The 27,671-nt window shown below is 44.6% G+C and overlaps 1 protein-coding gene across 2 annotated transcripts in view; it reads right to left on the bottom strand.

Moving 5' to 3' along the window:
- Nucleotides 1–27,671, bottom strand: part of UBXN7 (UBX domain protein 7) — a 47,135-nt gene that overhangs the window by 7,206 nt on the left and 12,258 nt on the right. Inside the window, exons 4-9 of one of the 2 annotated variants that reach the window (XM_083178371.1) lie at nucleotides 16,884–16,949; nucleotides 16,128–16,240; nucleotides 10,404–10,550; nucleotides 8,913–9,003; nucleotides 8,704–8,831; nucleotides 3,870–4,299 (exon numbers count right to left, since the gene is read on the bottom strand). In XM_083178371.1, coding sequence (XP_083034497.1) covers nucleotides 3,870–4,299; nucleotides 8,704–8,831; nucleotides 8,913–9,003; nucleotides 10,404–10,550; nucleotides 16,128–16,240; nucleotides 16,884–16,949 — 975 coding nt within the window. The remainder of the gene's footprint in view (nucleotides 1–3,869; nucleotides 4,300–8,703; nucleotides 8,832–8,912; nucleotides 9,004–10,403; nucleotides 10,551–16,127; nucleotides 16,241–16,883; nucleotides 16,950–27,671) is intronic. The other variant, XM_083178372.1, reaches the window with a different exon arrangement.

The raw sequence follows: 27,671 nt of genomic DNA, 5'->3' as shown, positions 1-27,671 counted from the left end.
TGTTCGACCGCCGTGACCCAGTCCCGTTCTCCAAGATAACCTGCTCAATGCTGTCGAGGAAGACAGCATTAAATAGGGCCCGATGGGAGATGCTCGCCGGTGATTGAATATCCCCCTATCCTCTCAGTGCCAATTTATGACACAAGCTGAAGGAAGCTGCACTTCGCAACCTGAATGGAAGCCAGGAAAACTGAAACTAACTTGCCAAAACTCAGAATAAACATTCCAGGCAGGACAACCAAAACTGCAGACCATTTTCTTTCTAGGTAGGTTAGGGTTTCAGTACTCTGCCACCCAGTGGGGAGACCACTCCCGTAAGCACTGGTTCAGCAGCGTTCCAATAAATAATTAATACAGCGGCAGCTGCAAGGTCATTAAATCCAGGAGGTGTATGTCTCCTGATATTTAAAGCAGTGGCTCCAGCAGTGTGCAGGCTGCTGCCCCACGTTCTGTCAACCCATCTAAAAAGACTTTATCCATTGCATTTATTAAAATAATCATTGATTTAAATCACACTTAATGGTGTAACTGTCACTGTGGTAACTGATTAAATGCAGAGGAAAAGTAAGAAGCTCTTGAGTTTGCCAAAGAAAAATTTCCACATTCAAATACCCTTCAGCCAATGCTAATTACTATGTTCCACTTCCAAGCCAAAGCAACCTGGTTTAATTTAATAAATTAATACATTTAATAAATTTAATAAATTGGCAAAGGCCATTGCCAACTATTGTACCTTATTACATCATTGGTGTCTCCTCCCTATTGCAGTTTGTATTTGTGTGTAGCTTGCTGTGCTATGCCATGTTTCATGGTGACACAAGTCATTGCATTTATTAAAGCTTTTTTATAGTTTTGCTTAGCATTTTACCTTTCGGCTCAGACAGGCCATAAAAACACTGCTGGCACAGCAAGGATGCTGTAAACGGAGAATGTTTGGGAACCACTGGCATAACGGCTTCTTAAATCAGATCTGTGGTTTGCCCTGACACCTTGCAAATGCAATACATATCTGACAGATCTTTCATCAAAGAGACCGCAAGGCAGAATATCAGCAGAGAAGTGTAGCTTATTGTTCAAAGCTCCAGCTGGTAGGGGAGCTGCGACACAACAAATACTGCCGTATACACACTAGATAGAAAAATGTCTAGTAGATCAGACAGACATATAGGGCACGTTATCTGTTTGTACCCTTTATAAACGCTCCTGGGCATCATCGACATCCGACATGACTCCATAAAGCAGGGATGAAAAACCTTTGGCCTTCCAGCTGTTGTTGAACTACACATTCCAGCATGCCCTGCAACAGTTGAAGCATGGCCACATAGCAAAAATGTAACAAGGTATGTGTAGTTCAACAACAGCTGGAGGGCCGAAGGTTTCACATCTCTGCCAAAGGTTTCCTTATATACAGACTATGCAGGGTAATCTACATCCCCTCTTATTCACATCTCAATCTGTGAAAAAGTAACATTTATATATTGCCCTGTAAAGGCCCATACACACTAGACTATTTTCATCTGAAAATCACCTAGTGTGTATGGCCCAGAGATCCCTGACTAGTGATGATGCACGCTCCCGCATCATCGCTATTAAGGTGGTTCATCTTCTGGTTTTACCAGCATGTCTAGCGATTATGGCTCATTTTTTAACCATCATCGCTCAGTGTGTACGACGCTGGGCTGTGATGGCTGAAAGATGAGCCAGAGTCTGCCTGCCCTCTGCCATCCCCCTGCTTCACACAGAGCACAGACATCCCTGCGGCTCACCGTCCTTCCTTCCCCTGCTCGTCCATCTCTCAAGTGTCCGGCCGCCTGCTCCGTATAGAGCACAATGCCCCCCACTCGCCAGTCTCCCTCCCCTGCTCCACACTACTTGTGTTCGTGCGTATTGCCCTCCTCCCTCCCCCTGCCCAGCTGTCAGCTTTCACCCCTGCTCCATATGGAGCACAGTACTCACTACCCATCCGCTCCCTCACCTTGCTTCATACAGAGCACAGTACACGCCTGGCTGCCCACCCGCTCCTTCCCCGCATGCCGCAAGCGGCAGCAGCTACACTGCCCACCGATGTGAGATTTACTGATAAGCCAGTAATATACACATTGCTGGCACAGTCCAGCAATGTATATGTTACTGGCCCCACTGCCCACCAATGCACATTTTTTTATATGTCAATAATATATACATTGCTGGCACGGGCCAGCAATGTATATGTGACTGGCCCTACTATGCACATTTCTTTATAAGCTGGTAACAGGGAATGCTGTCCGCTGTGGAGGCGCAGAGTCTCTGACAGAATTACAGAGACCCTGCACTCTGGCCACCACCACAGAGAAGTCATGTTAGAGGTACTCCTGTACCTCCAGCATCTGTCGCACTGACAGACGCTAGAGGTGCAGGAGGACCTCTAGTGGATGTCTCCTTTGCGGCGGCCATCTTTGGAGAGGCGCAGGGTCTCTGATGCTGTCAGAGACTCTGATCCTCCGTGGTACTGACGGGTGGGCAATAAAAACATTAAAATTCCCCTGGGCAACACGCATTTAACTCCACTTGGGCAACGAGCATGTAATCCCCCTGGCAACCAGCATGTAGGTAAGCGGCACTTCAGGGGGCATTATGGTGTGTGGCATATGTGTAATGGGCATTATGGTGTGGGGGCATATGCGTAATGGTCATTACGATGTGGGGGCATATGTGTAATGGTCATAACGATGTGTGCCATATGTGTAATGTACATTACGGTGTGTGGCATAATGTGTAATGGGTATTACGGTGTGTGGCATAATGTGTAATGGGCAGTACGGTGTGTGGCATAATGTGTAATTGGCATTATGGTATGTGGTATAATGTCTAATGGGCATTTACGGTTTGTGGTATGTCTAATGGGCATTATGGTGGGCATAGTCCCCTGTCCCACAAAGCCATGCCTTACATTTTTCACAGGACAGCAATGTATATGTTACTGCCGCCACTGCCCCCCCAATGTATATTTTGTTATGGCGTAACGTATACATTGCTGCACAAGTGAATAGATTTCTCCCTATGTGCATGGCTGCAAATGAAATGTTTTCCGTGCGCATGGGTGGGAATTTGGCGGGTCAGGGCAGCACAGGTGGAGTTTACCTGATTGCTGGGCACCGAATATACGCAGCAAAGCAATCAGTTCTGAATCAGGCAATAGGAATGCACTGAATAAAATGGCCCCTGCTCCCATCCTTGTAATTCAAACCCCGCCCATTATGTAAATCGCCTTTTATATGAAAGATTTTCAGCAAACTATCAAAGATTTTGGCAAAGGGTTTTGAAATGAAAATCTTCTAGTGTGTATGGGCCTTAAGGCCCAGCGTGTTTGGACAGCGATGATGACAATCACCGCTGCGGGGAAAGCCGCTCAGTGCATACACACTGAGCGGCTTTCCCCCTGCCTGGCACCGACGGAGGGGGGAGGACGGCTTTGCATAGCGTAGAGCTATGGAAAGCCGTCCTCAAAGCTGCTCATCTGCTGGTAATACCAGCAGATGAGTGGCTTTCCCGGCGATGTTGTGGGAGCGTGCAGCAGCGCTCACCGCTCATCACCAGGGCATACACACTGGGCGGCTTTGAGCTGAAAGCAGCTCAAACAGCTTTCAGCTCAAAGTCGCCCAGTGTGTATGGGCCTTTAAGTGTCAGTCAGTAAAAAAAGCAATCTGCCTGTAGGTCTACTCTACTGAAATGTGGTCATGTCTTAGGATTTGCATTTTACATATCTGATTTGGGAAAACCCATTAAGAGTCCTCCTATAGAGTCCAGTGGACAACAGTAGTCAGTAAAAACATAAGCCTTTTTGCCACAGCACATGTAATGAAAATGATGAAATAACAGCTAGCACTCACCATTATTGTCAGAACCATCTTCTGAGCAATCAGGATTCCTGAAGTGTTTTTCAACTTGAGACTCTGTTTGTGATTGCTCAGGTAATGAATGGTGGTTTGAGGTGTCCTCTGATGGTTCTACTACCACCGGCTCTGAGCTACACGAGTCATCTTTTTTATGACTGCCGTTTTTAGATGTGGCCTTCCTCGTTTTACTGCAGGAAGTTTCCTGTTCTGGCAATGTTTCTACAGGCCTCTCCTCGTCTTCCTCCTCGTGGTCAGAGCCACATACGGAAATAAACTCTTCACTGCCAGAATACAGCTCCGAGTCCGACTCCTCTTCATACCGGGAGGCTGGCTTACTCGTAGCAGAGTCAAAGTGGGTTTCCTGCAAGGAGGCGCGGATAGCGGCTTCCAGCTGGCTGTCCTCACTGGCATCGATGAGGCTCTCCTGGAGGACAGTAAGACCACTAATACAAATTAGAGGAATTCTGTTAAAGGACAACAATTACAAGCAAAAATAAAATAGAAGACTAGTTGCACAGTCTAAGGCATTCTCACAAATGAAATGAATAAGGAAACCCTGCTGTCAAATAAAATCTTTCCTTAAGTTTAGTGGCATCTCTGACCCAACACTCCAGATGTGGAGCCTTATAGGAGGTTGGAAAAATCTGTCATTTACCAGTCTTACACAAAATGATCACGGCGGGACAAGTTACATCAGCAGCGCCTGAAGTAAGGTCAACACATTGGCTCAATATCACTGTATCACGTACTGTTCCATACAACTGGAAGGCATATGCATGCCTCAAAACTAGAACAGATCCCACGTCTCAAACAGGATGCATGAACTGAGGAAGGCAGCAGAGAGTTGGAGCTGGGAGGTCATTTCTAAATGGAAAGGACAAACTCAGGAGCCAGTAAGTCAGCACAATGTTCTATGTAGCCAGAAAGATGTATATACAATGATATCAGGTGCATTGGCATCCAGGGACCTGTGAAGGGTTAGATTTTACATCATTCCAAGTTTAACAATTCGTCAAACTGTGCAGCCGTCTCCATATTTTATCTTTAATACTGTGATAGTTGTCATTTAAAATTAGTAATATTTTATTAAGAGTTTGTCATTGTGGTACAGTCATACACTGGGATTCCTGGGAGTAAAGGAAACAGGACTATATCAAACCTCTTAAATGCAAGCACCACATCACAATACAAACCAAACTAATTCCCCAATGCTGAAATTTAACAATAAATGTACAAATATATTAAACAATGCACTCTATGCTATAACAGATCCCTCAAGAACAAAACTATAAAACATGATGACTCTGTGCAGTATCGTCAGTGATTGAGTAGAAATCTGGGTACTTGTTTCCTAGCACGGCCACAATCGCGGGCACCGGGTGTCATTTTTAGTGGTATACGACGCGACCGACGCGATGCCCCCGATTTTCCCATTGAAATGCATTGAAAAAAGTCAAAATCGCGTCGGTCGCGTCGTATGCGGCTAAAAAAGAATTAAATGGTGTAGACGCGATGCCCACGATTTCCCCATAGGAAACAATGTTAAATGGCTCAATGTACCTGCGATGCCCCCGATTTCTCATAGGGAACAATGTTAAATACCTCAATTTCACCAAATCATCATAGGGAACAATGGTAAATGGGCCAGAAAGCCCCCAAAACACCCCAGAACAGTGAAATGTCCCCCCAAAAGTATTTTACGCCACCCCACGATCAACGCGAACCCGAAGCGTGGCGAGCGGCAGCGGTACGCGTCCTGGCAAGCCCGCGAGGGGCGGCGGTACGCGTCCTCCGACCTTTTCATACCCCCACTATCCACATCGGCGTGGAGTTGAGAATAGAATAGTGTGGCGAGCGCAGCGAGCCACCGTGCCCGAAGCGTGGCGAGCGCAGCGAGCCCCGCGAGGGGACGCGGATACCTTCACAGGTAAACGCGTCCCTTCGCGGGCTTCACAGGTATCCGCGTCCGCTCGCCCCGCTTCGGGCTCGGTGGCTCGCCACACTATTCTATTCTCAACTCCACACCGATGTGGATAGTGGGGGTATGAAAAGGTTGGAGGACGCGTACCGCTGCCGCTCGCCACGCTTCGGGTTCGCGTTGATCGTGGGGTGGCGTAAAATACTTTTGGGGGGACATTTCACTGTTCAGGGGTGTTTTGGGGGGTTTCTGGCCCATTTAACATTGTTCCCTATGATGATTTGGGTAAATTGACCCATTTAACATTGTTTCCTATGGGAAATCGGGGGCATCGCGGCTAAATTGAGGCATTTAACATTGTTCCCTATGGGGAAATCGCGGGCATCGCGTCGCGGCCATCGCACCCGATTTTTTAGTGCTTGCGATGGCCGCGATGCCCCCGATTTTTCCTCACGATGCCCACGATCATAATAGTTGTGGCCGTGCTAGGAAACAAGTACCGAAATCTGAAATGGTCTTCTAGTGAAATACGGAAACCTTTCCAAACATAAACATATATGTTCATAAATACAGTAAAAATAAGGCACAGTCCTATATAAAATTGCCAAAATGTTACTGCCTATTCTATAATTACAATACACTTTTAGCAAACCACTTTCAATGGATTGGTATATCTCTACCGAAAAAAGGCGGCCCTCCGGGTCTGGTGAGCGGTGAAGACCATCCAACTTGATTGTTAACGTTTGTGGGATGTGCTCCACTTCCTCAGAACATACACACACACACACACACACACACACACACACACACACACTGCACAAAAGTTTTAGGCAAGTGCTGTAAACTAAGAATGTTTTACAATGTGTTCATGAAAACGCAGGAACCGCACGCTTGGAGTTGCATTCCAGCAAACGGCATTGGGAATTTGTTCATGATTAATGGCGTCATCAATGCTGAGACATACAGGCAGGCACTTATTTATTATTCAATAAAATCAGAAAAGTGTCCGATAGGCTCCAAATGTGTCCTGTAACAAAACAACGACCCCAAACATACAGCATTAAGGACTATCTTCACCGGAAAAAGAACAAGGAGTCCTGGAAGTCATGGCATGGCCCCCACAGAGCCCTTATCCCAACATAGAGTCTCTCTGGGATTACATGAAGAGACAGAAGGAATTGAGCAAGCTTACATATACAGAAGATGTGGTTAGTTCTCCATGTGTGGAACCACCTCCCTGCTGACTTCCTTCAAAAACTGTGTGCAGGGGTATGTGGTCCCTGGGTCAACAATGTCTAGGTCGACATGGACAACACTCAAAAGGTCGACACTAGTTTGTCGCTTTTTATGGTGTAGACCTACTTCGTTCATACTTTACTATCCAAGTGGGCATAGTGTGAGAATATAATAGTGTGCCAAGAACAGTGAGGCACCGTGCCCGAAACATGGCAAGCAAGGGGGTGCGGTACGCTTATATGCTGTTAACATATGCCAACAGACACCAAAATCATTTTGAGTGTCGACCTATGGTATGCTGACCATTTTTAAGTGTTGACCTAGACATTATCTACCCACTATACCGGTATCGTGTGTAAGTGTACCTAGAAGAATTGATGCTGTGTGGTCACACCAGATATTTATAGGATTTAGAGGTCTGTTCAATCATTTCTTATTTTGTTCCTTGTTTAAAAAAAAACTCTGCAGCATTTTTTTACAAACTTGCCTAAAATATTTGCACATTACTGTATATAATTACAGTTTCATTTAATTTACACAGGAAACAAAAACAATAAAATGGTAAAAATTTAAACCATGTAATAATTTTTTCTGTGAAATGTATAAAAAACACAAAAAAGAGTAAGAAAGAGCTTAAATAAAACAATAAAACAGCTGCACATTCCAAATGTGGGGATGTGTGGCCACTCCATAGCAACAGTCAGTAAGAAAACCAAGGGTGAAATTACAATAATAAATGGCCCCCATACACTGGGTCCGACTTGTCCTTAGAACAAGTCTGACAAGTTTGCCCTTGAAAGAATCCCGGCAGCTCCCCGGGAGGTTGCTTACGATTTGGCACTTGATGTGCCAAATTATACATGCAATAAATCACAGGCAGGGTCCGTGGGGTGGGCAGCAGGGTTCCTGCAGCGCTGGTCAGCGGGTCTGTGCGGCGTATGGGAACTGAGTGAATAGCGTATTTGCTGGGCGGCGGCCCCGTCCGGCGAAGAGCGCTATTCACTCAGTTCCCATTGGCCGGACCCGCTGACCAGCGCCACAGGGAGTCAGAACCACGCTGCCCGCCCCACGCCGTTTCGCAGCTGCCGCTGCCCGCCCCCCAACCACCTGGCTGGAGCCTGCAGCCCGCCCTCCCCTGCATGAGTCGGAGGTCCCAGGACGGGTGGCCGGACGGGCAGCAGGTCCGACCTCCTGCTCGGATGCGCGGTCCCGTGCGCATCGGACCAGAGGGGACATCAAAGTGAGGCGATTTGGGCCGATTTCACAGCCCGATTGGTCCCAATCGGACTAAATCGGCTCAGTGTATGGGCACCTTCACTGTTTTATTAGCACAAATCCTCTCCTGGTTTTCGTTCTACCTACCCAATAAAGCCTGTTCCTGCACAGTTCTGTGAGAAAAATAAGGAGTCTGAAAATTTGTTTTTGATTGCACATGACTACAATCTCATGGCGACAATTACACAACATCATAAAAGAGAAATCTACCTGGAATAGCTAAAGAGAGATGGTGAATTTCTCTCCTGGAATCAATGAAATCAGCTGCTCAGAAGCCAGGGTAATGCTTAGTAGTGGAGGGGATGTGTTTAGCACTAGACCCTTCAGTGCTCTCGCATGACAACCAGTTTTCACTGTGCCAGAAATCCAAGCTATAAAGAACACAGAATTCATACTCACGGAACGCAATCGTTTCTTGGGTGGGCTGCTGGAGAGACCATCAAGCTGTCCGTGCTCCCCTAAAAACCCTGTCACTTGCTCCAAGAAGGAATTTACATCTAACTGGTGCCACTCGACCATCTTCTGACCTGTGTACAAATCACAGCAGTCACACAGAGGCTGATGGAGCACGCTGGTTAAGAAATGAAGCTTCCGCCTGTCCTACTCACCAGTACGAGGGTCCAAAATGGAGACATATGGAAACTGTGATAGCTTGTAGAACTGGATGTATCTCTGCCCCTCGTCACTGTCGTGGTAAACCTGTGATAATACGGGTAATTAGGTTATCATGAAAGTATTCCAGAAGATGGAAAATCAGCCTGGCTGTTGAGTGGGTATGAAAAATGATCTACCACTAGGGTGCCAGTGACAACACCAGGTCCATCCAGGTAAACCTGGGATTTAGCGTGGTCAATCTCAAAATCTGGGTTGAAAACAATGGCACATGATAGGCCTCCCCATCTCCCAAGTTAAGGTGTGTACAACATGGTGCGATTTGGTATCTGCTGATATCTATTCATTATCAGCGGCTGGCAGGGAGGGAGGGAGGAGCGGTGCGCATAACGCCATGCTGCATTAAGCAGCATGGCCCTCGTGCTGGCATATTAGAAATAGACTGTGCTGCACATACTAGAAATGACTGTGCATCGGGATAGAATCGGGATTGCATGTGGGCGCACATAGTCTGATCTGCACTAATTTGCTATTGGTTTTGACTATATAGTCTAAATTGATGGTGCAAATTGCACCGTGTGTACACACCTTTAGACGGAGTCTCTGTGAGGAGTCTATCACATGCTGTAAGCAATTAGCTGTTTGCAATGAACTGTATATATGATTAAAGATACAAAAGCCCTTTCATCCTGCATATGATTTGTAAGGAATCTGAAGACCGCCTTTGGTACTGAACAAAGTTTACACATACATGCTATAGACACATGTACTAACATGGGTCGCATCCAGCTGCTGACCACAACTGCCCAAATTCAGAGGTTTTCAACACTTAAAAAATACAATACAATAGAGCCTCACTGTGTAATTTATTATTTATTTATTAACAGTTTCTTATATAGCGCACACATATTCTGCAGGGCTGTACAGAGAATATTTGAACATTCACATCGGTCCCTGCCTCTATATTCCCTACCACATGTACAGGCACACAGACATAGGGTTAATCTTTGTTAGGAGCCAAGTAACCTACCAGAATATGTTTGGATTGTGGGAGGAAACCGGAGTACCCAGAGGAAACCCACGCAAGCACAGGGAGAATATACAGACTCCGCACATTTAGCGCCATGGTGGGAATTAAACCCAGGACCTCAGCGCTGTGAGGCGGTAATGCTAACCACTACACTGTCCGTACTGTGTAATTAAGGGAATGTCCCCAATCTTCCACCAATGGAGGTGTGTGTGTGTAAATGAGATAGCCTGGGAAGCAAAAGTGCCGTATTTCATGCGAGACTGATGGATTTTTAAAGCGGCAACCATACACGGATTACAAGATTCTGGAAATCTATACGTTCTAGGTGAAAATAACAGATTAGTCATTTTAATTTTTCACTCTATTTAAAGGTTGGTTTCTGCCAAACCCGTCCTTAATCATTCACATCATTATCATTCCAGTCAATGAAAGTATAAAGGGGACAGAAGGATCTTACCTGCCAGAAGATAAAATGTTCCCGTATTAAAGATTTCACAGCATCATTACTCCATATATCACGGTTTAAGCACTGACAGGCGAAATCCTGCACATTCTGAATGTTGATCATGAGCCATTTGTTCTTTAGCTGCCCACATTCCTTTGCCTACAAGTAACAAGGGAAAAACTATAGTGCTATAGTAATGCAGTTACAGATAAATGATACAAATCCCAAACTGACATTGGCACAGTATATTCTAAAGTCAGTACGGCCAAAAACAAAGGATGTTCCAGAATTGACCCACTTATACAGTTTATTCTAGTGTTCATTCTAGCACCCGCTATCTTTGAAAACCCACGCAGTTCCTCTTAACTGCCTGGGGTGTCGCTGTCTGATGTAGTGCTTCTAGCACAGTGTGGTCTGTATATCAGCACTGACATGCAAACAAGACCTGTGCTAGAACCACCACAGAAGACAGCGACACCCCAGGCGGGGAAGAGGAACTGCGTGGGTTTTCAAAGCTAGCGGGTGCTAGAATGAACACTATATTCTCAGAATGGATGTAGGTGTATCCCAAGCATGTAAACTACAGTACTATAACCATCACAGCGCCATGCAGACTCCACCAGGCAATGCCCAACCCATGTACTTGCATTGAGCTACCTCTGCGGACAGTGTGTGTGAAAGCTCATGGCAGGCAGTGGAGAGCGATTCAAGCAAAGAAAAATAAATATGAATTGGAGTTTGCCTTTACATTTCTTTAATGAAATCCCTTGCAATTAAATCCAAGAGCCTCTTTGGTACTTATGTAGTATTTGTGCGTCCGATTTAGAAATCGGGTCGGATCGGTAGCATCGCATTGCATGCGACGGAATCGTATGCGATGGTCCCGATTTTTCTACAGGATTCAATGTTAAAATGGTCTAAGTCCATTTTAACATAGAATTCAAGGGGAAAAAGGGGTCCTTTTCCTTTCCCCACTATCCAAGTGGGCATGGAGTTGGATATAAACCTGTGGCGAGCCACCGAGCCCGAAGCGTGGCGAGCATAGCGAGCCCCGCGAGGGGACACAGAATACTTTTTAAGAAATCTGCGTCCCCTCGCTTCGGGCTTGGTGGCTCGCTGCGCTCACCACGCTTTATAAAATCAACTCTATGCCCACTTGGATAGTGGGGAAATGAACAGGAGCTTGTTAACATTGAATCCTATGGAAAATCGCATCACATGCGATTCGATGCGATTTTGACCAAAATCGCGTTGAATCGCATCTAAATGTATGCCTTAAGGTAAGGCATACAATCAGAAAATCGGCAGCCCAGATACTACATAAGTACCGCCTCTTTTTAGTAATAGATAACTTGTACAGTAAATATATTTTTTATGAGTATTTTAATTGAATAGAAAAAGGGGTACTCTTTACCTAGAACGGCGCCCGCGATTAGCATCGCGGGCAAAAAATCGCGGGCATCGCGGGTACATAAAAAACGGGTGCGACGCGATGCCCGCGATTTTCCCATAGGGATCAATGTTAAAAGTCAGATTGGACGCGATTTTAGTGTTAAATGCCTCAATGCCCGCGATTTTTACATAGGAAACATGTTAAATGGGCCACAGAGCCCTAATAGTCCCCTGAAGTCTTAAATGGCCCCCACAATTTTTAACGCCACCCCACGATCAACGTGAACCCGAAGCGTGGCGAGCGCAGCGAGCCCGCGAGGGGCGGCGGTACGCGTCCTCCGACCTTTTCATACCCCCACTATCCACGTCGGCGTGGAGTTGAGAATAGAATAGTGTGGCGAGCGCAGCGAGCCACCGAGCCCGAAGCGTGGCGAGCGCAGCGTGCCCCGCGAGGGGACGCGGATACCTTCACAGTTATACGCGTCCCCTCGCGGGCTTCACAGGTGTCCGTGGCGACGCGGACACCTGTGAAGCCCGCGAGGGGACGCGTTTACCTGTGAAGGTATCCGCGTCCCCTCGCGGGGCTCGCCACACTATTCTATTCTCAACTCCACGCCGACGTGGATAGTGGGGGTATGAAAAGGTCGGAGGACGCGTACCGCTGCGCTCACCACGCTCCGGGTTGACGTTGATCGTGGGGTGCCGTTAAAAATTGTGGGGGCCATTTCAGACTTCAGGGGGACTATTAGGGCTCTGTGGCCCATTTAATATTGTTTCCTATGGAAAAATCGCGGGCATTGAGGCATTGAACACTAAAATCGCGTCCAATCTCACTTTTAACATTGGTCCCTATGGGAAATCGCGGCCATCGCATCGCACCCGTTTTTTAGTGCATTCGATGGTCGCCGTTCTAGGTAAAGAGTACCGAAAAAGGTTACTCAAAGGAAACAAAAGATGAGCATTTACAAAACAGTAGCAATGGATAATTTGTCATTTACCATTTAATCTTCTAGTATTTCACCACCGCTCATGCTCTCACCTTCCCGCCCTTAGCTCCCGCTCTGTCCTGTAACATTGACACTCTTATCACTGTACACAACCCATAATGGTTTGCTGTAACATTCCGCATCTTCTTAACACTACTCCCCAAACCAGCCCTGCAACTATGGCTACATTATTTCCACTATTGCTGCTTGTGTTTCCTCCATAACTACACCCAGCCTTGACTTATAGCCCCTTTCCCTTTTCTTTCCCCTTCTCAGATTTTGCCCCATTCCTTTCCTTGTGGTGCTAAAAGATTCACAATATGTCTTTCTCACAGTCTGTCACTATGTGATATGTTCTATCTACTCATAACATAACTAGCCTCCTTGTGGTAACCAAAGCCTGACTCACAGCTTTCTCCTATGAGGGAGGACTCTCTCCCTCTCCTCCTTTGAGGTTCACTCTGTTCATCTCTTCTACCCAGTTTATCCACCTGTATGTCCTTATCTCTTTCCTCCTGTATGTTCCCTAGGATTACTGCACATTATCGCTTATGCCAGGTGTTTCCATCCTCAGTCATCAATACACAGTAATAGATCAAGTTTTAGTGATGAATAAAGCCATATAACTGAGGAACTAATTAAGTCACCTGTGCTAAAGTGTGCCACTTCCTCACTGTGTGGCACTGCAGGTTTCCCTATAACGCCTTATAAATATGTCTATGAACAAATGCAAGCTATAATTTGGTTACAAGCGCTTTTGTAGCTAACTTTTTGGGGCATTTCTACAAATTCATCCAATGTGCACGATCCTGGTTGTTCTCAAAATGGTGTTCAATTGTTGGATTCGTTTGTTGATTGGAAGGTCAACAAAAGCATTAAGTCGACAATGGGAAGGTTGACAGTAAAAAGATCGACCTTGTGCTGTAATCTACAAACTGGCACCAACAAACAAACTCATGTCAACCTTTTGCTTGCGTCAACCTTGTCCATATTGACCATTTGGGATGGACCTACATATTTTTGCCCTATAATAACAAAACCACATAGACCTCAAAAGGCAGATTCAATAAGCTGAAAGTGTGTCTCGTAGTCTCTACTCAGACCATGAGCAGCCCCAAAGCAAAAGTGGTACTTATGTATTATCTGGGCTCCCATGTTAAATGCACCCCATTTTTTCATACCCCTACTATCCAACTACGCATGGAGTTGATTATATATATTGTGGCGAGCCCCGTGAGGGTACGCGGTCTCATAACAAAAACGGGAGTCCAGATATTACATAAGTACCGCAAAAGTTCATGTGAATTTTTACTGGCAACTCTGGAAGTGTGAGCAGAAATCAGCGCCAACTTCTTCCTTGGGGCTGCTCATGGGCTGGTCCGAGGCTAGCTCTGGGCACAAAACCCAGGAAAGGAGGCCATGTGACACATCCCATGCTAAATCTCCCCACAAGTGTCATTTTTGAAATTCACTGAAAAATTCTTCAATGTAGTCAAAAATCCCAAAACAGAAACAATCACTGGTAAATATTCGCAAATTACAGCCATGTGCATTATTGGCAAAACAAAGACTAATCTAGGAGTGACTTAGCCCTGAATAAATACACCATTGTACATACAGGTAGAGAGGAGAAGCCAAACTCACACACCCAAGTTCTTACAGGAGGTTGCCACTGTCTGGGAACAATGTGCATGCCGGTATTGTAGTCCCCTCTGGATTTCTTCTTCTACTACTTTACTTCTCCTTTTAAGGTGTTCTGAAATTAGAAAAAGAACATGTGTAATAGCAGAACTGCCTATGCTATTAGCATGTTTTTATTCTATTTCAGCACCCCTTAAAAGAAAGTAAAACATTTCCCTATAGACTAAAAGATATCTTCACTTGTTAGTAATGTCCTATTTCAGATAAAAAATATGGTGTCCAACCCGAGAATTTGAACACTGGCCGTAGCTTGTTTGTTCCCAGGTCCAGCCGTTCACTCCAGACTAGGGGCCTCAGTGAGCTGCGTATATCCAGCTTTTTACAGTGGACAGGATGTCATCTTCAAGCACTACTGCAGGCAGCCAATCGGCATGACTCAGGAAATTGTGAACAGAATCAAACCAGTTAAACTGAACCGTGATCTGGGACAGTTCAGTGTCCAACTATGATTGCTACCTGGGTCACTTAACCAAGGTTTTTTTTTTTCCTGGCCCCTTTCAGACTGAGCCTCAATCCAGGTCAAGCCAGCAATAACCGTTTACTGCAGTAGACTGGTAGGGGGGGGTACAACTCTCAAGCAACAAGAGGATTCAGCTTTGAACCACTATATAAAGCACTATGTTATAAATAACTGGACTACTTCAAAATGGCTGCCAGATATTTAGAATAGCTTTATCAGTAACAACTGCTTATAGTGCATTAACAGAAATGCTGTGCTTTGATGGTCTAATGCTAGTCATGGTGCTAACCCCCTTAATGAGGTCATGATCGGATGAAACAAGCTGAGGCAAGTGGTATTCAATACCTTCTTAAAACATGGCTGGACGTGGTCCTGATTTTTTCACCTGTTAAGCAGCTGTAATTAATTTCTGATGTATTCATATTTTATTATGTTTACATCTGGTGTGAAATAAGTTACTTGCACATATTACACCATTGTCATACATTTCACTGAGAAATCTACTAGAAATGTATGAAAGCCCAGACACTCATCCAAATGACACATACACAAATATGTACAATTAGGGGGGTATTCAATCTCCTGCAGCCATCTCCTGACGTGGGAGATGGCTGTGGGGCCCTATTCAATGCTGTCTTTCCCGAAAGCATTGAACAGGGGATCTCGGCAGAACGAGCCCGACTTTACAAGCAGCCGGGCTTGTACTGCAGAGAGCGGCCAGGAAGTGGCGAGCTCCCAGCTGCAGCTTGCGGCCACACACCCTTCTCGTCCCACTGCAGTCTGGACATTGAATCCTGCCTGCAAATTCTCGGCCGAGCAGACCGAGAACGGGACAGGGTCAGCTCGACAGCCGTGACCCAAGATTGAATACCCCCACTTAGTCACCACTGTCTTTGTTAAAATAATAAATGAATAGGGTGCCATTCCTCTATTCTAGTATAGAGTATATACATTAATATAATGTGGTCAATTTAATTAGATGCAAGGAGGTGGGAGTTGACATGGACCCAATGCAACAGCAACACAATTCACCTCCATTAGGAGATACCGTAAGATCTTTGCATAGCACCACTTACTCGTGTCTAATTGAATCGATCCTATAATGTGATTTAGCAAAAAAAAAAGTTTAATCATTGTATTTAGATAATGAAGAGGCCACCCAAATACTTTCATGATGAACTCATTTTCTGAACATACCGTCTCAAAACTGCCCTTATGCATAAGGTCAATAGGTGGTCGGAAAAGGTCAGCCAATGTGGTCAGTTTCTTATCCACTGCTCCTCCATTCCGCAACTCTTGCTCCTGGTGGACTGCAGTGCCAAAAAGGTGAATGAAAAACAAGTATTAGAATAAGAAAAAAGGTCAGAACTCAGAATTGAATCAGTAGGCCGGATTCTGATTTGCAAGTGAGGCAAAAAAAACAACAACTGGGAAAAACCATGTAGCACTGCAGGTGGGGCAGATGTAATATGTGCAGATAGATTTTGATTAGGGTGGGGTGTGTTTTAATTGAAATCTAAATGTCAGTGTTAAAATAAAACTTAACATGTTTGGGCCACTTGCAAAATCAGCCCGTATTTACCCTGCACAGAAAAAAAATAAAACGTAATCCCCTTACATTGCACCCTGGTTTATTCAATGCAGAAAGTTACTTGCTTTCTGTTGCTTTACTTAAAAATCTGAATCTGGCCCAATGTTCTTTGCAAATTGGATTATGTACCATTATTTCTAGAACACAAAACCTTTTAAAGTATATGTTAAACCAAAAATAATAATAATCATATAAAAAGGGGAGGTCATTCTTGAAACATCCACAGATCTTTAACATTACATAGTCATAGGCCAATTTATTTGACATTATACAAACAAACTTGGATGGAATAAAGGGCTTCCCTTTATGACAGCAATAAAAATAGGACAACGGTTTGGGGCTATTAGCACACAGGTACTCACTGGTCTCAGTCTGAAAATCCCGGAATCCATCAAAAATTGAACGAGCTGGTCTTCGCCTTTTGGGGGCTGAATGAAAATGACACTAATTAAGCTCTGCAGCTTCCTTTACAAAACTACTGTAATATTGTTCAACGTGGAAACAACCGATGATGCAAGGAGATCAATTCAGACAATGGCTATTAAACAATGTTAAGTACAATATGACTCATAATCGTCTATATTCCAGCGGGATAGTCCCACTAATATTGGACACTGCCACGCTGTCCCATACGCAGGCCACACTGTCCCTCAAGCAGGGGGAGCCTGTAATAACACGCTGTTTTTCACATACCCCATTCAACAGAGACCATGTCCCCCTTTTGGGTCGTACACAAGGGTCCTGAACAAAGGTAAGCAAAAGCTGGGAGGTATTTTAGAGTGTATAAAAAGGTGCCCACACACTTGAAAGATCTGCAATCTTAAGATGTGTGCATAAATTAGCATTGAAATCTTTTGTCCGTCCTGGACAAAAGATTTAAGGAAAGCGCACATCTTTACCAAAGATTTTTCTTGTGATGGATCGCATGCGTCCCTGCTTCCCGCCCCCCCTCGCCGCCAGGAGGAAGGTCCCAGGACAGGTGGTCAGACGGGCAGCAGGTCCGACCACCCGGTCGGGTCCGATGCGCACGGGACCATGCATCGGACCTGACGGCATGTCAGGGAGAGGCGATTTGGTCAGATTTAACGGGCCGATTCGTCGCAATCGGACCAAATCGCCTCAGTGTATGGGCACCTTAAGTCTTTAACAAAGAAGTAAGGCAATAGTATAGGCTACAAAAGGAGAATAGGAAGGATCTACCGCTGGGCAAAGCTTTGATGTAGGCTTTCCTAAAAGCTCTAATGGAGAACATGATAAAGAAATGCCCTCTGGCCACATGAAGAAGCTTAGGGCCCTACAAAGATAAGATACGATAACAGACAATTGCCATCACACTCATCACTGAAGTCCTTTAATGATTTATCATACTGACAGGAGTGTGCAATGCACACGAATAGACCTCAGAGAAGACCAAATAATTATCCTTCTTATTTCCTTGCTCACAGTGGTGTGCAACACAACAGAAGGATTTGCTGATACTTATAATCTCCAGCAGCAAAAAATCTCATGCCTGAACTACAACACATTTGAAACTATACTCACTATACCGGCTGAATGAAAAAACTTTGGAAATATGAAATATTGGAAGACTTAGGGGGTTATTCAATCTAGGATTCCGACTGTTAGAACGTCCCGACAGTCAGAATGCCAGGTTAGTTCTGTTCGTCAGGAACTAGACAGCCTTTAATGTTCTGACTGTCGAGTGTTAGAAAGTCCAAGGTTTGGCAAAAAAGGCCATAGACTGTCGAAAAATGATGGCAATTTGCGTCCTATTCCGACAAAACAGATCCGTCTATTTTTTTTTTACAGTCAGATCTGCTTTGCTGGAAACGACAGCATTGAATAGGTGACAGATGCTATTTCCACTAGCGGGAAAAAGTGTCTAGGGATGAATACTCTAAATATTCTGTACAAATACCTGGGCACGCCACCATTATCGGGCAGAAAAAAAAAAAAAAGCACATTGTTGGATCCTATAGGAAATCTGAACAGAAGACAGTTTTACCCATAGTTTTCCAACCTTATACTTAAAGACACATTAACAGTCAGGCTTTAGCAATATCCATGCTTGGGCACAGATGATTATTAAGTCAGCCATGCACAAGCATTGCTATCACTATAACCTGGACTTTTACTATGCCTTGTGGACAGTAGTCGGGGTTTGCTCAAAAGCATTGTGATGGGATCCTGATGCGTTTCCATAGAATGGCAGCTTTATCAACGGCATTTTCTCATTTGTCCCAATGGACCTTTTATACCATTGCAAATATTGCAGCTCATTAGCACCTGTTTTTTTTATTATTAAAAAGTGGATAATGAGATCCATTTCCAATACATCCTACCCTACTGCAGATAATGTATATAGTATGACAGAGTGAGGGAGATGTATTTAAAAAAAAAAAAAAATTGCGTCCCCAGCATTCACTGCTGTGTCGGTTTCTGCATTGTTATTCCTGAAGTTTGACCAGGCTAAAAAATTCGGACATGTCTATTTAATGAGACCGTTTTCGTACGGATTTCCGCTGATACCGATTCTGCATCCGGAGAAAGAAATAGTTGAACACGGCTACGTTTTCTACTAAAACACGTGGATCACAGAGGGAACGGGATCATTGGATAGACAGCAACTAGGTCTACACCACTAGTTCGACATGTATGAAGGTCGACATGACTGAAGGTTGATTGTGAGACAGACAATGGGTCATGCAGGAAGGTCGACACAAGCATTAGATCGACATGGGGAAGGTCGACATGTGGTTTTTCACGTTTTTGTCCCGAACGTCGACATGGACACTGAAGCGCTGCACCGCGTCCCCTCGCATGGCTCGCTACACTTGGCACACTATTTTATTCTCCCACCATGCCCTAATGGATGGTATAGCATGAAATACCTATCGGCACGTGGGTTAAAAAGAAAAAAAAACCATGTCGACATTTTGACTGCCGACCTGAAGACATTTTTTGGGGAATATGGGGGTTATTCTGATTCACTCGGAAGGGCACAATCACTCTCTTATGGACAAAACCATATGCACTGCAGGTGGGGCAGATGTAACATGTGCAGAGAGAGATACATATGGGGGGGGGGGGGGTGTACTTCAAACTGATATCTATATTGCAGTGTAAAAATAAAGTAGCCAGTATTTACCCTGCACAGAAACAATAGAACACCCAAATGTAACTTTTTGCACATGTTACATCAGCCCCACCTGCAGTGCATATGGTTTTGTCCATTAGAGAGTTATTGTTCCTTTCCGAGTGAATCAGAATAATTTATTCACCCAACATGCTTCGTTTTTAAAAGTCTAAACCTAGGAGAAAGCAGAGATTAGGCTCAGCATTGTATCCTTCCCCCAAGGGCCATCAGTTGCACTGTGAAAGATAGGTATGGGGGTGATTCAAGAGCCAACTAAAGTAATATACCTGAATTCAGGTGCGATTTTAGCGGGTCGGTGGTGCTCCCTCAAATCAGACTAAGGGGATGATTCTGGCTGACCTGCAACGCTGCAAAATTCACAGATTTGCGGGTCGTCTAAACGCCGGCCACACGTAGAGGGTACACGGATGCATGTGTCACCATCCTGGTGACACAGCTTAACCTTGGGATGTAGTGGGGTCCGGAGGAGCCTAGGCACCTATGCTATGACTTTAAGAGGCAGGCTCCTCCCCTGCAGCATCCCAGAAACCTCAGTACAACGCCTGAACATATAACATGCACAATAAAAACCAATCATATAACATGATAATACACATGAAACTGTATAACCACTCTCTGAGCGTAAAGGGAGGGATCGCTGTGTCACCAGGATGGACTCAGAAAAAGGGATTTGAACTGTAAGTTCTTACAAAAAAAACCTGTTTCTCGATCGTCCATCCTGGTGACACAGCTTAACCTTGGGATGTTCAAGAGCCGGACCTTTGAGCACGGCTCGCACAAATGAAACGCCCTCCGACGCGAACTCATGAAACCTGTAAAATTTGGTCAAAGTGTGAACAGAGGACCAAGTGGCAGCCCTGCACAACTGCTACGCTGAAGCCACGTGATGCACAGCCCAAGAGGAAGCAACTGACCTTGTGGTATGGCCATTAACCCTAGCCGGAGAAGGCCTGCCAACTTTAGTGTAAGGAAATAACAGGCCTCAGCCACCCAGCAATGGTCCGTTTAGAAGCTGACCACTCTCTTATATGTACATCATACAGTACCAGTAAATGAGTCAGTCTTACAAAACTCCTTCACTCTGTCCACATAGTCACAAGAAAAAAGTTTGGTACCGTGTTAGCCAGTTGATAAGAAAAGTTTTATTGTTCCTCAGTGAGAAAAACAAAATAGCAATCTAGCAAATATGATACCTTTTAATGGCTAACAAAAATAAATGTTGTTAAAATGCAAGCTTTCGAGACTTCTTAGGTCTCTTCCTCAGGCATGGTATAACAAGGTGTGTGAAGAACCACATATATATACACAGCAGAGTAGGAACAAGATGTGATAGATGGACATTCTTAAGATCAAAACAAAACAAAATAACAGAATGAGCTTGTAAATTGAGTTCTTAATTAGTTTGTAGATAAGTAGTGTGAAAGTTTTATTGTCTCTAAGTTGATGACAGACCAGAGTTAGAGCTCCGATGCCCTCACTTTCTCTGGGCCAGATTCCTCAGATGTTGTAGTGGGCCATAAATCCCTCGGATAGATTCAGTCCTGTGTTAAGGGTGTCAAACGTTGTCATTAATTTGTATTCCCAGACCCTCCTGTCTCTTTGTGATTTGAAATTTCCTTTTAGTATAATCACTTTAATATGATCCTGATTGTGTCCTGGGCTGCAGAAATGTTTGGCCACAGGAAAGTGTGTCTTTTTTTCCTTTATTGTGTGGCGATGGGACCTCATCCTTGCCTTAAGTTTTTGTCCTGTTTCTCCAACTTCTCCAATATAAAGAAAGAGAAAGAAACAACCGTGTACCCCTGGTAGTCACCTACAACCCACAGCTTGAGGTGCTAAGAAAAACTGCAAAAAAACTACATCACATCATACACAAAGATGACCGCCTGAAAACAATATTCCCAGACCCTCCACTACTATGTTACCGACAACCTGCAAACCTGAAAAATATTATAATCCGAAGTTCACTGCCATCCATTACACAAAGAGGAACCTATCCCTGCAATGTAAGGAGCTGCAAAACCTGTGCCCATATCCTCACTACAGACAGTGTACGGATCCCCAACACACAACAGGACTATAAGATCCCAGGGACATTCACATGTTCTACTACCAATGTAGTGTACCTGATTCTGTGCACCAAATGTCCTATTGGGGGTCTGTATGTTGGAGAAACAGGACAAAAACTTAAGGCAAGGATGAGGTCCCATCGCCACACAATAAAGGAAAAAAAGACACACTTTCCTGTGGCCAAACATTTCTGCAGCCCAGGACACAATCAGGATCATATTAAAGTGATTATACTAAAAGGAAATTTCAAATCACAAAGAGACAGGAGGGTCTGGGAATACAAATTAATGACAACGTTTGACACCCTTAACACAGGACTGAATCTATCCGAGGGATTTATGGCCCACTACAACATCTGAGGAATCTGGCCCAGAGAAAGTGAGGGCATCGGAGCTCTAACTCTGGTCTGTCATCAACTTAGAGACAATAAAACTTTCACACTACTTATCTACAAACTAATTAAGAACTCAATTTACAAGCTCATTCTGTTATTTTGTTTTGTTTTGATCTTAAGAATGTCCATCTATCACATCTTGTTCCTACTCTGCTGTGTATATATATGTGGTTCTTCACACACCTTGTTATACCATGCCTGAGGAAGAGACCTAAGAAGTCTCGAAAGCTTGCATTTTAACAACATTTATTTTTGTTAGCCATTAAAAGGTATCATATTTGCTAGATTGCTATTTTGTTTTTCTCACTGAGGAACAATAAAACTTTTCTGTCCACATAAACGCGCAGTGTGCGCACCAAATCTAATTTTTTAAGTTGGACCCTATTTCTCGCCTCCTCAGGAGGACAAAACACCAGGAGCACAATCTCCTGGTTTAGATGGATGTTTGAAACTACCTTTAGCAAAGACATAGGTACCGTACGAAGGACGGCCCTATCTTCATGAAAAACAAGAAAAGGCGACTTGCAAGACAAAGCCCACTACTCAGACACTCGTCTGGCCGAGGCAATCGCCAAAAGAAAAGCCAGGTTCCACAAAAGAAACTTTAGGTCAGCTGACCTTAGCGCTTCGAAGGGTGGCTTCTGTAAAACTGCCAGCACCAATGACAAGTCCTATGGTGCCACCGGCTGCTGGGGTTTAATGCGTATAACCCCCTGAAGGAAGGTCTGAACCTTCGGTAACAGAGACACTCTCTTCTGGTAGAAAATAGCGCAGAAAGCTGCACTTTCAAAGACTGCAAACTCAATCCTGCTGAAAACCCAACTTGGAGAAAATCCAGAAGTCTAGCCAACTTAAACCTAGAGGTATGCCCCTTCTGCTTTTCACACCACCTGATATAGATCTTCCAGACTCTACGACAGTTAGCCGCAGACACAGGTTTTCAAGCCCACAGCATAGTCCAAATAACCGCCTCCGAGAAACCCCTCCTCTTTAATAAGGAGGTCTCAAAAGCCAGGACGTCAAACTTATACCCCTTTGACACCAGAAAATGCAGGGACCCACCCGGGAATATAGCCCAGGAATCATGCCGGGTCATTCCCGGGTTGGCCCCTTTCACACCAGAAAAGTCCCAATTTTTGCTAGGATTTTGGCCTGGGAACCTTTCACACCTGCGCTAGTCACGGGATGTTCCCGGGCCCAACCTGGGAAATTATGCTGGTGTGAATGGGGTATTAGACGAGCTAGGTCCTGATGAAGAAATGGACCTTTCCGGAGCAGGTCTGGACGAAGAGGAAGACGCCAATGACAACTTTAGTATGTGCGAATACCAGGACCTCCTTGACCAATCCGGCACCACCAGAATGACACTCGACTTCTGTGCCCTCACTCTCTTGAGGACCCGAGCAGTCATGGGAAAAGGAGGGAAGACATAAGCCAGCTCGTAGCAAAGTTCCAAGGGACCGTCATGGCATCCACAGCCCACGCTGTCGCATCCCTGGTCCATGAACAAAATCTGGGCACCTGACAATTGTGTCTGAATGCCATCAAGTCCACCTCTGGGAGCCCCCAGAGAGCCACAATGTCCCTAAACACCTCCAGGTTCAACACCCAATCCCTTTTCTGCTGAGGAAGTCTGCCTCCACATTCCGGATTCCCGGAATGAACACAGCTGACAGGGCCGGAACACGATATTCCGCCCACTGAAAAATCCGAGACACCTCCCGCATCGCCATCTTGCTGCGGGTGTCCCCTTGATGATTGAGATATGCCATAGCCGTGGCATGGTCTGACTGTATCCTTATTGATAATCCTGTCAGGAGCTCCTCCGCTTGCTGAAGAGCTCTCCACACTGCACAGAGTTGCAATATATTTATTGGCAAGGTCGATTCTGTGCTTGACCACAGCCCATGCAGTCTGAGATATAGAGCTACCCATCCCATGAGACTTGCATCTGTCCTGACCACAAACCAATCCCAAGTTAGTCGAGAACGACCCAGCTGGAGCGTTTCCAGATCCATCCACAAGGCTAAGGATTCCCTTGTGTCCTGAATCAGGACAAACTTTTACTGCTTCATGGTCTTCGGATCCGCTGACCAAATGGTTTCCTTAGGAAACTTCACACTGTAACCTGCACTTAGCTAAGAAAATCTTAATAAAAAAAACAGATCCTAACTCTAAAACCGCTGTAGCACGCAGCCCATAGCATATGCACACCTAAAACAAACTGAGGATTTCTGGGATGTAGCAGGGGAGGAGCCTGACTCTTCAAGTCATAGCATAGGTGCCTAGGCTATTCCGGAACTACATTCCAAGGTTAAGCTGTGTCACCAGGATGGACAATAGAGAAAAATCATAATTATCAGGAATATCTGAATGATTTAACCAGAAAGTATTTGCAGAAGTCAGGTCTTGCAATAGAATAGATCTTTTAAAATATGAGTGAATAAAGAAAAATACAGGGAAATGCAAAGAGGGAAGTAGCGTATATTGCCGCATTTAATAGTCACCGCACAAATTTCAAATATCATTAACAAAGAACAGACACACTATTTCTAATGGAATGTTGCTATGGGGCAACCAATCAGTTACTACTAAATCTACTTATTTATTTAGCACCTTCTAGAAGATTATAGATCATATTGGTTGCCCATAGCAATATCCCATCTGACATAGAACTCATCTTCGTAAATGTCCCCCCCAGTGTGTCCAAACATTTAAGGACTTTCATAGGGGAGTTTGCAACATCCTCACGATAATAGGGGTGGGACATATCCCTAAAAACAAAGAGGGGAGGTGACCATTTTAAGAACTTCTGTAAGCAAGAAGTATTCTGGATACTTAAAATGAATTCCATTTATTCTAATGAATTAAATGAAGCAATAGTATAGAATATGGTGATCTGATTTTAATGACTGTTAACCTCAGGCGCAGTTTCCCTTATTAAATTTTTTTTTTTAATGTATAGCACGTGACATGCAATGCAAAAGAACGTCATTGGGGTGATTTTTTTCTTCAATACTGCGTGTAAAGTGCAGACAACGTGATTGTTGTGGACTAGTCTCTAAGCAATAACAAAACAAAGTATGAGCGCTAGGGGCTGGTTGTGGTGTGCCGTGTACAGAGGCTGCCCTGTGGTTGAGGGGTGCCGCCCTCAATACAAACAAGACAAGGAAAAAATACCACTAGTCGCCTTGTGTACACTCAAGAGAACTTTTAATAACAATTTAATAAATCACAATAAAAACAATTAATTGCATGCATGCAGATTAAACCTAAAAATCAGGGATATATAATCCCAAAAGTGCAACAAATTAATTGATTTTGTAGCAAACAAAGTAACTTGCTGTTAAACCCTGGTATAGGGAAAATGTCCCATCAGTGCGCAATCAGATGGTATAGCATCACATTGGGATGATTTGTATTCCACTTTTGAAACCCCCAGTGAGGTAACTGAAGTGCTCAGCTGTTTTTATGTATAGCGTCCCAGGTCTGGGGAAAGAATAACAGTCACAGATCCGGTACTTACTGCTTCCCGCAGTTGATTTTGGTCCGTGGCTTTATGACAGTGTCCAGCAGGGCGCCTCCTGTATGTTGTGCGGGGTCCGATGACACCTCGCGGCGCCCGCTTACTGCACGCCGGATTGCTGTATTGCGGAAGGGAAGTAGGTGGTAGATTAAGCTGATCACAGCTGCTGCGTCCTCTCCGGTATCCGGGATAATGGCCGGGCTGTGTGGCCACTCTGCCGATGTTGCCAAGGTGGGAATGGGACGTTTTAACAATTTGCTGAGTATTGATACGTCTCTCCAGTCCTCAATCCTCAGTAGCGGGGATATATCAGAGTCCTCAAAAACATGTTTCGCCGCGCTCAGGGCGGCTTTTCAATTCAGAATGAGGAGTTATCTGCTGTATCCTGCCTTATACCTATCTTGCAATCACACACAGGTTTTAGACAGACCAATCAGAATCGGTTAGGTTAGTTGCTTGGGGAAATTTGTGCCTCCCATATCTTAAACTAACCTAACCGATTCTGATTGTCTGTCTAAAACCTCCACACCTGTGGGTGATTGCAAGATAGGTATAAGGCAGGACACAGCAGATAACTCCTCATTCTGAATTGAAAAAGCCTCCCTGCGCGCGGCGAAACATGTTTTTGAGGACTCTGATATATCCACACTACTAAGGATTGAGGACTGGAGAGACGTATCAATACTCCGCAAATTGTTAAAACGTCCCTTTCCCACCTTGGCAACATCGGCAGAGTGGCCACACAGCCCGGCCATTATCCCGGATACCGGAGAGGACGCAGCAGCTGTGATCAGCTTAATCTACCACCTGCTTCCCTTCCGCAATACAGCAATCCGGCGTGCAGTAAGCGGGCGCCGCGAGGTGTCATCGGACCCCGCACAACATACAGGAGGCGCCCTGCTGGACACTGTCATAAAGCCACGGACCAAAATCAACTGCGGGAAGCAGTAAGTACCGCATCTGTGACTGTTATTCTTTCCCCAGACCTGGGACGCTATACATAAAAACAGCTGAGCACTTCAGTTACATCACTGGGGGTTTCAAAAGTGGAATACAAATCATCCCAATGTGATGCTATACCATCTGATTGCGCACTGATGGGACATTTTCCCTATACCAGGGTTTAACAGCAAGTTACTTTGCTACAAAATCAATTAATTTGTTGCACTTTTGGGATTATATATCCCTGATTTTTAGGTTTAATCTGCATGCATGCAATGAATTGTTTTTATTGTGATTTATTAAATTGTTATTAAATGTTCTCTTGAGTGTACATAAGGCGCCTAGTGGTATTTTTTCCTAGTCTCTAAGCAACAAGCTTACATACTTACCCATTGTGTACAAATGGGATCTGTGTGTGATATTAAAAACATGTGGCTGTACCTAACCAATCAGCCACAGTGTGGTATCAAACACTCTGACATACTAGACAGCACCAGCAGAACAACAGTAGACCATGTGACGTTTATGTACATCGCGTAATGGGGAGTTAGGATGTATTGGAAACGGAATTTTAAACAATATGTTTATGTAGACATGTATGATATGGCGATTTAATAATATAAATAAATAGGTCTGCCTCCAAAATTGTGAAATGTGTTTGTATCTGCCCCATGGTGTCACTATCAAAACCGTCAAGTTTGATGTGCAGCACACCAAACCTGGCAACATAGCCAACAACCGCAGGTGTGCACATATTGGACATACACATTGCCCAATATGCGCAGAATTCAACAATATATTAATCCAATCCACTGGATTGGACAACATATCGCTCAGTGTGTACCAAGCTTAAGACAATGAGGCTACCAGAAGGAATAAAACCCTTTGGATGCTGGCCAACCCCAACAGGTAAATCGTACAAGGGATGGAGGACGTTCTAGTCAGATTCTAAATGCAAATCCCAAGTCCAAATGCTCTTAAGACCGAGGTAGAAGCCTAGGCTGGCCTTCAAAAATCTGGGAGAATTTTTTGGGTTTAAACGGAATTGATAAACCACCATC

This window comes from Crinia signifera, chromosome 3 (assembly GCF_055691185.1).
Source record: "Crinia signifera chromosome 3, ASM5569118v1, whole genome shotgun sequence".
NCBI lineage: Eukaryota > Metazoa > Chordata > Amphibia > Anura > Myobatrachidae > Crinia > Crinia signifera.
Note: the sequence above shows the minus strand (reverse complement) of the source record. Positions and strands in the feature narration are given on the sequence as shown.